The sequence below is a fragment of the Andrena cerasifolii genome, chromosome 8, assembly GCF_050908995.1.
Source record: "Andrena cerasifolii isolate SP2316 chromosome 8, iyAndCera1_principal, whole genome shotgun sequence".
NCBI lineage: Eukaryota > Metazoa > Arthropoda > Insecta > Hymenoptera > Andrenidae > Andrena > Andrena cerasifolii.
Window position 1 is genome coordinate 10,070,520 of NC_135125.1, and position 12,607 is coordinate 10,083,126.

A 12,607-nucleotide genomic window follows, 5' to 3' on the forward strand; every position below is an offset into this window, starting at 1 on the left:
GCCGCTGGACACGCGCGTGATACACATACGTGTCGTATATACTGCGCACGTGGCGCAGAGCGGCTCGGCGATTCTGGTGCGCGCCAGCCCGAATCCCTGCTCGAGCCAGGGCGGTGGTGCAGGCGCACTCGAGCTGTCTGCGATTCTTAAACGGCCGCCAATTCCATCCCCTACCCGCGCAGCCCGCTTCCTTGCCCTCTACCCTTTCCTTCCTTCGACCGTGCTCGGTTCAAGAGTAACCTCTATTCGGGGCTGGCCCCTTAGCGCGTGGGAGCCGCTTCAAGGATGAACCGCGACTCCAACGACTGGTATAATGTAGGCTACCATCGGCAAGTCGAGTGATTCCTCCTCCGGGGGTGAATCATTGTTGCAACAGAAGTTTCATGTTCGCTCGTAAACTGTACGCGTGCGCCGATTCATGCGGTAGCTATACTCCTGACAGGACGCTGCTTCTTTTTCGGAGCAGCGAGGATGGGGGGTTTCTTGTTGCGTGCACGGGTCGATGCATCGTGCGCTCTCCACCGTGTTCGAGGATCGCCTGGTAGAGCCTGGGGGCAAGGGAATGCGTGATCGAAACGCGAAGACCGAAGATCAGAGGCGCAGAGTCTAAGGGTGTCCTGACTGAACGACTTCTTAAGGGATTAACGAGAGAATCATGCACGCGGACGTAACAATTTTCAAGGGAGGGCCGCGTTATAGCGCGACGTCACGTCTCTCATATTGATTTACCGAAAGGTATTAATAACTCCCGAGAAGTATCGTCGATAACTGATGAGCCATAATAAACTTTTAAGTGGCGTCCCAGTTGCCGCGAATAGACACTAATCTTCGTGCTTGTCGACAGCAAGACTTGTCACTGGAACGCGAAGAGCGCAGCGGAGAAGCCGACCACGTCCGTCTCTCCCATTGTGCGAAAATAATTGCTTATCAGCTAGGGAACGAGGCGGGGGCTTAAATCGCATTCGGATCGGTCGAACAGTCGCCAGCCACGAGGATTCCGCGGCGAGCTCTGCCGCGAACTTTATATCCGTGAAAAGGGTGAAAAAATCCGAGTAGCCTTCCAGCGCGATCGTCGATCTGGAATCGAAGGCCAATTATTTCTGCCCGCGACCCCGTCCGCTGTCGCCCATTCACGAGCTCGCCCTTTTAGAATCGTATCCTCTCAAGTATTCAATTCGTTCCCTCAATTAGAAGGAATCGGGGAAAGTTTTCTTTCAAGGGACGCGGAGTTTCTCCCATCTTCGGCAGTCTTCGCCCTTCTATTGTCCCACGCTCAGGCTAGTTTATTTGGGTCAACTTCCGCGCCCCAATTCCGTATATTCGATACCATAATCCTCGCCTTTGATATTAAACGGGAAACTGAAAATAACCGGTCAGTCTCTGCGCCGATTCAATGAGACGGGATTTCAGTAGCGACGCCGGTCCGACCATTGCGCGAGCTGCTCCACTGAGCGCTGAGCCGGGCCGCGCGCTTTCAGGCTTCCAAACAGGCGGTTCTGCTAATTCGCCAAACCGAACGTGCTCTGAAACGTGCACTGGGATGCTGTAAAGCGTTTTTCGGTTCGTTGATCCACGATGACTAGCCTGCCAACTATCCCGCCCCGAAACTGCTGGGGAAAAAAGAAGTATCGACTCGTGAATATTCAGACGTCGCGACGATCCGCGGAGCAGGAGGGACGAGCGAGGGAGCAGAGCGACGCCCACGTATTAATTACGGCGAATAAAAACATGGAGGTTCAGCAACATGCCCGTTTGGCACGGATTGTCACTGGCCAACCGGTAAAAAGCTCCCGGGGCGTAAATCACGCTTAACCTTCGCTTTCAATTACAATCTCGAGCGATAAAGAACGATGTGGGCCTGGAAGCTCTTAGCTAAACTCACGGTGACAAATTGTTCGATTACCGTTTCTGTAATAGAGCCGAACGGAGACTCGATTATGGCCACGAGCCTGGCAGTGCCACGGCCAGCTTGCCTGACATCAGCGCGGGGAACAAGTGTCGCGAATGAGACGGGAGATTCGAATCGACGTCGAACTGAGAAACTTTCAGACCGTGCGTAATCAGCGATACGTTGCACCTGTTGCTGGCGTAACAATCATCGAGAGGGACGAAGGAAGAGCCGCGTTAGGCGATGCGTCGCGCCGCTCTTGCCAGCCAGCCCGTGCAGGCTCATTTCCCAGAGTACTATCGATCTTTCTGTAACGGGGCACGATCTATCAATTATTCCGGCTTCGATTTTAATAATTCAGAGGCGCCCGGGTCGCGGCGGAGGCGGACGGCTGGGCAATCTGACAGGAAGTTGCTTCCGACTCGATCGTTCCCTCGCGTTTAATGACTCTATACAGAGCGTGCTGGGTCTGTCAAGACGAGTCCAATGAATTGCACAATGAATTTCTAGAAACAGAGAGTGCTGACTCCACGTCCCTCCAGGAAATATGCATTCAGCTGGGAGGCAGAATGAGACGTCGCGTTGGACGTAAAGTAAGGGCTCTATCGCTCGGACACACCCTGCTCCGAATAAAACGAGCCTGTCGCTGTTGGTAGCAGAAGGAAGCGCGGAGCAGCGATCGCCGCGTCGATAGTAACATTGTTAACGTTATTACGACACCGCGGTCGACTGATAATGCTATGTTAATGCGTTTCGCGTGTATGAGGTCGGCGTGGGCCGGCAAATTAGCCCTGCCAACGGTAATGGACTCCGGTATCCGCGGCTGGATGTATTCAATTAAATGGTTATTAATTGGCTGGCAGAGTAGCGCGCGTTATTCGTTCTCGAGGCGGCCGATTAACGAGCTCCGGAGTCCTCGAGCTGCCTCGCGGGGCCGTTGCGTACGCGGATCAGCCTTGGTATCCTCCCGGGAACTTTTCATCTTCGAAGACCGCCGGGCAAATTATAGGCGCTCGGATATCGCGCCTTTTCATTCTCCGCGCCATCCATCGTAGTAATTATTAATTATCGTTGGAGACACGGTGTAGACGCTTGGTCGGTCCCGCCCGGAAAATGAAAAGGAACGCGGAGGCTACTCGAGAGAAGAGAAGCACGCGTTGATTAGCTGTAATCGAGGAGCGAATCGGAAGGCTACTAATCTTCGCGTGCGTCGGCGTCGCGACGAGCTATTCTTGGAGGTCGTATTATCGTCCCACTGGAACGACGAGCCAGGATTAATGCCCATCCCTCTAGGATACCACCGCGAAGCTAGACGGAACGGGAATTTCGGGAACGAGCGCGAGGATGGAGGGCACTGCGGATCGCGAAAAAATTGCACCCGATGCCAGTCCCGAGCGATTCCCAGTTGTCGCGGGGTCGCCCGTAATGCGGTCGCGGAAAGTTTGCTGGCCATTTGGTCGACTGGTTGCGCCAGGTGAATGAATTTTACGAGTTAGACCTGCGTCTACCCTTTCGCGCAGTTTCCACGGGATTAATGAAGAGCGACGACTCCCCGGAGGTGTTGTCCGACCGCGAAAGACTCCCCGATTAAATTTCACGCCGCTACCCACCGAATCGTAGGGGTTTAAACGAACGACAAGCCAGCGCCGAGACACTTGCCCGCGGATGACGCAAAGATGCGCATCGCTGCAACAGGACGAGTGGTTCCGCTTGAATAAATTCGCGGAGCTAATATCGACGGTTCGAATGCCGGCTCCTGACGCGAAACGGGGACATGATTCGGAGGAGGAAACTCTTTGCCATTAAAAATCGTGCATTATTCGATTACTCTCTCGTTAGAGAATGAAAGGCATCGGGCTGGTGCTCCGGCGTTCTCAAAAGAATTTAAAGAGCACTTTAGAGGGTTCCCAGGAACATCGCGAATGCTACTGCGATCGATAAAGAATATATTCTTCCGCGCGTTGTGCAAATTCAGCAGCGCGGGCTTTTTTTAGAACTAGTCACGAAGGAGCAGGAAGGAGAAAGACCAACTATCTGAGGTGGTTGGTTCTTCAGCGAGTTGAAGGATCTTCTTTGCATTTCCCACAGTACGTCTGTCTCGAGGAAAATATCCTTCTCCTGGCCGTTTAACGCTGCAAACAGTTGTCCTTTCCGCCGTGGCCTGTCCCCGCGTCGCCCCAGCCGGCCCCATCCCGCCAGCAAACGTGCTCCAAATTCTTAAAGGCGGAACGCTGATCACAGCTGAATAGAGAATCAAGGCCAGCTGAATAGGACGCAATTTTCCGACGATACTCGGACGAGCGATCGAGCGGATCGTGGATGTCACGCAGCCCGCGAAGCTGCGCCCGGTGCACGGCGGCAGAAGGATCCTTGTCGCGAGTTATTGCATTACCGGCTACCTTGATTGCACTCTCCTAAGAGGAGAGAGAGGCCACGCGGCCAAGAGGATCCTAGCTGCAAAAGTCTCGGCTAATGCAGTTAATTAGCGCCGCGTTACACGCTCGTCTCGGCCATTAACGAGCTCTCTCGCGAAACACCTCGTGACACGAAACCGTTCTCAAAAAAAATTCCAGCCGAGCCTCTTGCGCGTGGGTCCCCGGCCGCGTGACTCGGGATCCGCGCTTTTGTCGGGAGGTATCGAGAGCGGCAGAAGCGTAGAATCTGCCAGGTAGACGTAACCCCTTTCGCTCTTATCTCGCGGTCGCGTTTTCGATTCCGTGTTCGCCGGTGACACGACGTGTTTGCGAAATCGATTACTCCCCACTGCCCCATCCCCTGCCCTCGCCGCGTCGCACACGCGTCCCCGATAACCTCCTTTGAGTTTTCCAGCGCGGCTAACTCCTTTCATCTTGTGTGCTTTCCAGGTTGGTAGCGCAAGAGGCGGCACAAAGGGACCCTGGATACGCGAGTCAGTACAGGAGAAGGCCGAGGTTGGCCGGACTGAGTGGTCTCGGTGACTGGACTAGCTTTGGAGGGGAGGTAAGAACCCTCGCTCAAGACATTCGTTAATTGCGGCCTCTCGCGGTTCCTCTTACCGTGCCGCTCACCCTTCGCGCGAGATTGCCCTCCCACCCCGGTTCCTTCGCTTTGTCACGTTGCCCTTTTATTAGAATTATTAGAATCTCGTAATTATTCTCGCGGAGGGGTAAACGTGGATGGATCTCGTGATACTCACGAGCTGTAGCTTCCCACCCCCGTGAAACGTTTGGACTAGTGCTCCTTCTCGAGAATTCTTTCTCGAGAAATTGTATAAATGCTTATTTCTTATTTCTCAAGAAATACTATTTTTCTCGAGAAACTTAAGTCTACGAAAATTATTATAAATCTCATTTATTTTAAATCTTCATTTATATCAGTTATATTTAATATCTGTTTTTTCATTTATACAAAGTTTGTGCAAATTAGACAGGAATGAACAATTAGTTAAGGATTGCTTGTGCTTTTGATAAATATTATCAACACTATTCCAAAAATATAAATTCTGCAATACTTTTTTCAATTTCTCGCGAATTCTTGAGAATCCTCAAGAGGTATGATCTGATTTCTGATTTCTCGAGAGACAAAAAAATATCGAGAAATCAGGAACACTAGTTTGGGCGCGGTGTAAGTGGTGTCGCGCGATAGTAAGGACGCGTGCTAAAGGTAGGAAAAACATGCGAACAGGTACCTGGTCTGGTGGACATGGCGCCAGGCCGGGATCAGGGCGGAGGGGCGGGTGGCGGTGGGGGAGGCGGCAAGGGCACCACGTCGTTGTTCATCCTGTCGGAGGATAACTGCATCAGGAAGCACACACGCTTCATAATCGAGTGGCCGCCCTTCGAGTACGCCGTCCTGCTCACCATCATCGCCAATTGCGTGGTCCTCGCCCTCGAGGAGCACCTGCCCAAGCAGGACAAGACCATACTCGCACAGAAGCTCGAGGCCACGGAAATCTACTTCCTCGGGATCTTCTGCGTCGAGGCGAGCCTCAAGATCCTCGCCCTTGGCTTCGTCCTCCACCGTGGCTCCTATTTGCGCAACATCTGGAACATCATGGACTTCTTCGTCGTGGTGACCGGGTGAGGGGACCATTATCTATTCTCTACCTCCTACCTTCGTCTATGTCGAAACAAAGATCAACTCCCCCTGATTTCTTACTCGTTCCACATTCAACCGCGGGAGATCCCGCCTTTCGGTGTCACGGTCCATCCGGGAACCGGCGCGGCGCCGGCGGAGGAGTACGCGCGAACGCGGAGAGAATCTAGAGCAGGGCGTCGAAAAGTGGGATCTCGCTCGGGAATGATTCGCGAAAGCTCACGATCCATTACGTTCTTTCATCTCGCGATCTCTCATGGCCGCGACATTTTACGATCTTTCGTTCCCTCCCCCCGTTTTCACCTCCGAACAGACGGACGAGCGCGTTCTTGCTCTGGCCAACTTTTTCTCTGTCTCTCCTATCCGTGCTCCGTCCGACCGCGATTTTCACGTTTCTTGCACCGCTCCGTTGGCCCTCCTCGCCACGGAGCGCGCCGCGCTCGAGCGAAGGCGGACGCCTGGAGTTTGGAGAGGAAAACAGTGGACGAGGGGAAATGTTACGGTCAGGTCTTGCCTCTAATTATTTCGTGAGCGATTCGAGCGACCCCTTTATCCCCGATCGCGCTCGACCTCGAGGAACTCGCCCGTTCACGGAGGGAGCTTTCCCTCCCCGCTTGCTGGCTCTGGGAGATCATGCCCGCGCAACGATGTAGAATCGCGGCCACCGCGGACACGCGTAACTGGGGAGGGAGGAGAAGGCGCGTATCGGTCCAGCAAGGGGGGAGGCGAGGATCTCTGCCCGCGCGGGACTTAAGATTTAAGGAAGCACGTCGATCGGTTTTTCCGGCCGAGCAGATAGATTGTAGAGTAATCCTTGGATTAGGTCGATGACCGTGTTCGCCGAAACAAACGTGGACGTCGACCTGCGTATGCTACGTTCCTTCAGGGTCCTCAGACCGCTAAAGCTGGTTTCGAAAATTCCAAGTGAGTCAGTCACAGTTCTGCGAAACGGCAAAGATGCAAAGCCATAAGTAACAGTACAGAGTGCAGTAACAGAGAACAGTCGAGCAGCAGATTGATAAACTAACTAACCCCCATCCCCTAATGGCAGTTGTACCTGGCAGTTTTGTGTGCGTTCGACTAGTCTCCTTAGTTTTAAACGTTTCTTGGTTAATCAGACACAGACAAACACACACACACTTAGCTCGTCGACCATTTAGTTTCTATCTTTCTCTTTCTATCTACTATCTCTCATCTATCTGTCTCTTTCTATCTCTGATATCTCTCTCTCTCTCTCTCTCTCTCTCTGTCTATCTATTTCTCTACCTCTCCCTCTCTATCTCGCGCTCTGCCTCTCTTCTCTTTCTCACCCTCTCTATCTCGCGTTCTGTATCTCTCTCTCTCCCTCTCTATCTCGCGCTCTGTCTCTCTCTCTATCTCTCTCTCTCTCTCCCTCTCTCTCTCGCTTTAGTTGACACGTTGGGTCGACGTTTAGTTCTGGCAGGCGAGACCAGCATCAGCTAACTTTCTATGACTCTGCGTATACTTACTTATTACACCTGTACACGTATACGTTCGTCTTTCTACTGATCTCTGCCTTAGTTCTCTATCCATTTAGTTTCCTTGTTTAGTTTCCCGATTAATCGTGCCGTTTGAGCGTTCTGTTTTCCGTTGATTGACCACCACTTAGAAGGCTATGGGTGTATTAGATCAGTTTTTTGATTGACGCTAGATGATCGTTGACAGTTGGTGATCGATATTTAATTGAATATAATATCTATCTATATTTATTATATATTCTGTGTCCACGTGGTTTGCGTAATTCGAGTGTCTATTACATATACATACATACATATATATATATTATATATCTATTTATACACGTATATATATATATTCTAATGCCTCTAGAGAGGAGTTGCGTGAACTAGTCGCTAGTGTTACTTTGCGTTACTTGTCCTATTCTTCTGTCGTGTTATGTTCAGTTTTGTGCACACGTTGTTCTTACTTTAGAGAGCTCGCGTTGTCGAGGAATTAGATACACCTACAGAGACACGCTAGCACACGTATACAGAAAGCCGGACCTCGCGTCGAAGCAAATCTTTGGCCTTTCATTAGGAGAGCGAAACTTTCTGGACGGCTCCTGAATTCCAGTTACCGACGAAACCTACGCGTACCGTCCTTTCAATTTGAGAATCCGATTTCTTTTTTTTTTTGCATACCCTCGTGCGTCAGGCATATCGAGAGCTTATCGTCAGACCAAAAGTTTCGTGCAAATTCGCTACGCTCCACATCGAGGCTAAAATGATCCCCGTCGACGGTCGCCTGACAAGTGACTCGAAAGTCATTCGAGAAACGGAATGAGACAGCTTTTGCTCCGAGGATTGCAGCGCGACTCACTACCCCCCCGGTTGTTACACGCACACAATCACAAACAGAAAGAAGAAAACACAAAAGTACTGGCTTGCGGGTGTCTCTATATTTAGCAGTCTCTGTCTTTAGCCACAGTCACCGATTGATAGAGTTGACTATACGTTGGTAAATAGGTAGGTGTTCTAGAGCAGTAACGTATTCGAGCAAGCTCGTGTCTGCTAGAGAGTCGTACCTTTAGACACCCTCGAGAGACCGTGTCATCGTCCCACAGAATCGTAGACCTCACCGAGGTGTCCTCCCTTGCACCGGCTTCCCTTTCACTATTGATCCCCGAACCTCCACTCTCCTTTAACCGACGCATTTCGCATGCAGCAGAAAGAAGAATTTACATCGACCGCGCGAACGGCCCGACTCGTTCGCGAGGTTTCAGAGAGAGGGTTACGGATCCATCCCTCGAGAAGCAACCGAGCCTCCGTAATTTCGATCCCTCCAATCACCCCGTGCAACCCTCCCAGCTACGACTATTCGAGTGCCCCCGGCTTCTAATAGATACGTCCAAACAGCAGTGCGCATACTTTAGAGCTCGAGTCAAACGAGAAACGGTCGGTAGAACGTTTAACTTCTATCTGCAGCGATTCCATCCAGGCCCGCCACCTTCCACGGCTTCAATAAACTTGAAACTTAAACTTAAACGCATCTTAGGCAATTCCGATCGTCTCGATAATCAGCCGAATTGATTCCCTTTGAGACCGTTCCGGCCTTTCACGAAGACAGTTTGAGGGGTAATCCAGCGATGCGCTAATTCGATAAGCTAATCCGAAGCGGCGGGAATCGAGCGCCAAGCTTTCGCCTTTTGTCTTCGGATTCAGTTGCACGAATCGAGCCCGGCCAACTTCCATCGAATCAGAGAGCCGGCAGTGACTTGGAGCGAATCCTCGAAATTTTCTCCCAGGCGGCTGGTTTGTCCGACGAGTCGTTGCTTAGACGATATTCCGAAGGCAGCAACCCCCGGTTTCCCCTTTGAAATCGACCCCCAGCTTAATGAACTTAGCCTAGAAGGCTCCGGCCGAGGCTGCCACGTTAGAGGCAACTTGTTGGGGGCGTAGAAACGAATAACGATAATAGAAGACATCGGTCCACGACGAGCTTCATCCCGATAGTAAAACTCTCCCGACTCCTACGGGTTAGGCCATAGAGCGCTAGTTAAAACCACCTAGTTGTGTAGCTTAAGTATTTAAGTAGCGTGAGTATTAGTGTAATAGAGTAGTAAGTAGTAAAGTGTGGCGGGGTGTGTGTGTTTTGGGGCAGGTTCATCACGGCGTTCTCGCAAGGCATAGAACTGGATATGGATCTGCGCACGTTGCGTGCGATACGCGTGTTGCGACCGCTCAAACTTGTCTCCGGCATACCGAGTGAGTAGCGTTTCAATACAGTCGGCCACCAAACAATCCAGCCGAACCGAAACAGATTGCCTTGTCTAGATCTCGCCCCTTTTTTTTTGTCCAACCCCCTCTGTCGCTTTCGTCGGCGGCTCGCCGGCGAGCCGCCCGCCAGTCTCTCTCGCGGAACCGGCCGCCAAATTTCCGCGCCGTACCGATTTCCATTCTCCTGATCCGCGCGCGGATCCGCAGTCGAGTCACGAACGCCCGCGCGTCCCGATTCCGCGGCCATTCGTTAACAGCCAAACGAAGAGCGAACCGTTCGATCCCGCGGAGCGGCCAAACGTTTTCTTGATTAGTGGCGAAAGGAAAATAACGAGAAAGGAGAGAGAAACAAAAAAAAAGCAAGAGAAAAGGAAAAGGCGAGCTTCGGTGCTCGAGGAACGCGTGTCGCCGCTCCCCCTTGGAAACTGTCCCGCGTCTGGAATTCGGATACTTCGTGGGGATCGACTGGATCCGTTTCTCGGAACGTTCATCGTTTATCGATAGCTGCTGCATAGATCCGATTACGAGCGAACCGACGAATACGTTTCAGAGACATAAAAGGTCGTAGATCAGTTGTAGTATGTTTTTTATATTGCAAGTATATATATATCTCTATATCTATATATACATATATATCTACACGTAGATGCCTTGCATCGTTAGAACGATTATGTTGTTTATGTAGCACCACCCAAATAGATATCTTTTTGAGAGTTTCTGTATGCTGTGTCTATGTAACAACGAAGTATCCCAATTGTATGGCCGCTGGATCACGATTTCCAAATGAACACGAACGACACATGTATATCGTACAAGGTACCGAGTCTAACTCTATCATGTTAACCGACGCTGAATGAGATTAATTGAAACTTACTCTGCGCACGATTCCCCGAGCAGCGACCAAAGTGAAAGAAAAGAAAAGAAACGATAAGAGAGAGGAAACCGTGAAACGAGTCGGTTAAGAGACACGCGCGAATCGCTTCGAGGGAACGGTGGTTGGACCTAATTACTCCTCGCCAATTTTTTGCGAACAGGTCTCCAGGTGGTGCTCAAGTCTATCATCAAGGCGATGGCCCCGCTTCTGCAGATCGGCCTGCTGGTACTTTTCGCCATCGTGATATTCGCCATCATCGGCCTCGAGTTTTATTCGGGAACCCTGCATAAGACGTGTTACAGCATCAAGGATATCAGTGAGTAGACAGGAGCCTCAACCAGTGGCGCACCCAGATAGGAGCCTAAAAGCTCTGGCGTCCCCCGAACAAGGGGCTTTGTAAAAAGAAGAGGAAAACTGGATTTTAATCTCTAAATAAATTTTTATAATCCCCTAACGAGTTTTATCGAATTTACATTAAATATATTTTCATCCCTTCGACTCGACTCCCCCCAAGATTATATCCTGAGTGCGCCACTGGCCTCAACCATCTCCGTTCTGTCGGGAGTTCACTCGCGAGAAAAGTAGAGGAGCGACTGTTACTCGAAGGACGCCAGAATCCTAGGTCATGGACCTAACCCAGAAGTCTGACCACCCTTCTGTTGTAGATGTAATCATGAGGGAGGGCGAACTGCCGAGCCCGTGTAACACGGACAACAAATCCGAGGCGCCGTTCGGGGCCCACGTGTGCGACGCGAACACCTCGACGTGCATGGATCACTGGGAGGGACCAAACTTCGGCATCACCAGCTTCGACAACATCGGATTCGCCATGCTCACTGTCTTCCAGTGCATCACTATGGAGGGCTGGACTGCCATATTGTACTGGGTAAAGCAAGAGATATGTCCTTCAGTGTTAAAACTCTCTCTGTTCTTCACATTTTGCCGGGACTCGTTATCATTTCCGCTCGCGGAACTTGACCGTTTCCGCGCACCCCCTCTTTCACCGAATCGACGACCCTTGCGAGTCACGCTCACCGTTTGTCTCCGGCGAACCTTCGTTTCGCATCAGGATTCAGCAAGATTCGGCTAATCGCGCGAGATCTACTCGCCCGTGGACTGTTCGGCCCCGATCGAACCGCAGGCGAATACACTTTCGCGTGCAACCCCGAGGTGCCCGAGCGTTCTGCCAAAGACAAACGGAGCCGCGGCGGGGATTGTCGATTCGACGAGCACCCTCCCATTTTTCTGTGCCTAGCATCTCAGTATGTACGTCTCCCGATTGCCTGCGCCGTTCACTATCTTTTCTTCTCCATACATCCACGATCTAAATGTGATCACGTTCACGTAAACAAGTCTCTCTCGTTGTCGGTGATTTTTCTCTATGTGTCGTGTTTAATTGTCTCTATGTGTTTGCCCGTTTGGCTTCCGCCGTTTCTTTCATCGTTTTACCGGGACGGCGACAACTGCTTGCGGATGTTTACAGCTAACACTGACGTATATGTTCATCTTGCTCAGTATAACACTGTCAGTTTCAGCCCTCTTTGCAAAGATCTCTTGGTGTTTAACTGTGTCTACGTTGTTGCGCTTCGGTTCTCAGAACCGGCCGGGACCCGGGGAGCTCGAAAGCGCGCCTCGCTCCAGAGACGTCGAACCGGAGCTTCGAGTCCTCTTCCGGTTCCCGGCACGACTGCTCCCGTACCTTTCACTTCTCCACGCGATCAAAGTTGTCTATGTCTCGCGATCTGTACTCGAGATATACGCCTGTTGTATGAGAAATGGCACTGCAATACCTGCGAAACTTCTATCGTCGCGTCTCCGCATTAAGTATCGCTTTTGTTTGCGAGGAACGTTTGCCTCGTTGAATATATTACTCGTTGATCGTTGCATTAATCGCGGCTCGTGGCAGCACGGCGAGCAAGGGGTCGTCCTTAGTTTGCGCAAGGCTTCTTGGGGTGGGAGGGAGTCGCGAATTTCTTACGTTTTCCTACAAATGCGGGAGAGATAGTCGGGCAGCATCTTACGTAATATTTTCTT

The 12,607-nt window shown here is 51.3% G+C and overlaps 1 protein-coding gene across 13 annotated transcripts in view; it reads left to right on the plus strand.

Moving 5' to 3' along the window:
- Cac (calcium voltage-gated channel subunit cacophony) overlaps positions 1 to 12,607 on the plus strand; it is an 84,158-nt gene that overhangs the window by 36,569 nt on the left and 34,982 nt on the right. For all 13 annotated transcript variants that reach the window (XR_013086279.1, XR_013086280.1, XM_076818416.1 and 10 more), the window contains exons 2-6: positions 4,753 to 4,867; positions 5,552 to 5,946; positions 9,584 to 9,687; positions 10,734 to 10,889; positions 11,239 to 11,459. Coding sequence is in view for 11 of the 13 variants with exons in the window: in XM_076818416.1 (XP_076674531.1) it covers positions 4,753 to 4,867; positions 5,552 to 5,946; positions 9,584 to 9,687; positions 10,734 to 10,889; positions 11,239 to 11,459 (991 nt within the window). In the remaining 2 variants the exon portion in view is untranslated. The remainder of the gene's footprint in view (positions 1 to 4,752; positions 4,868 to 5,551; positions 5,947 to 9,583; positions 9,688 to 10,733; positions 10,890 to 11,238; positions 11,460 to 12,607) is intronic.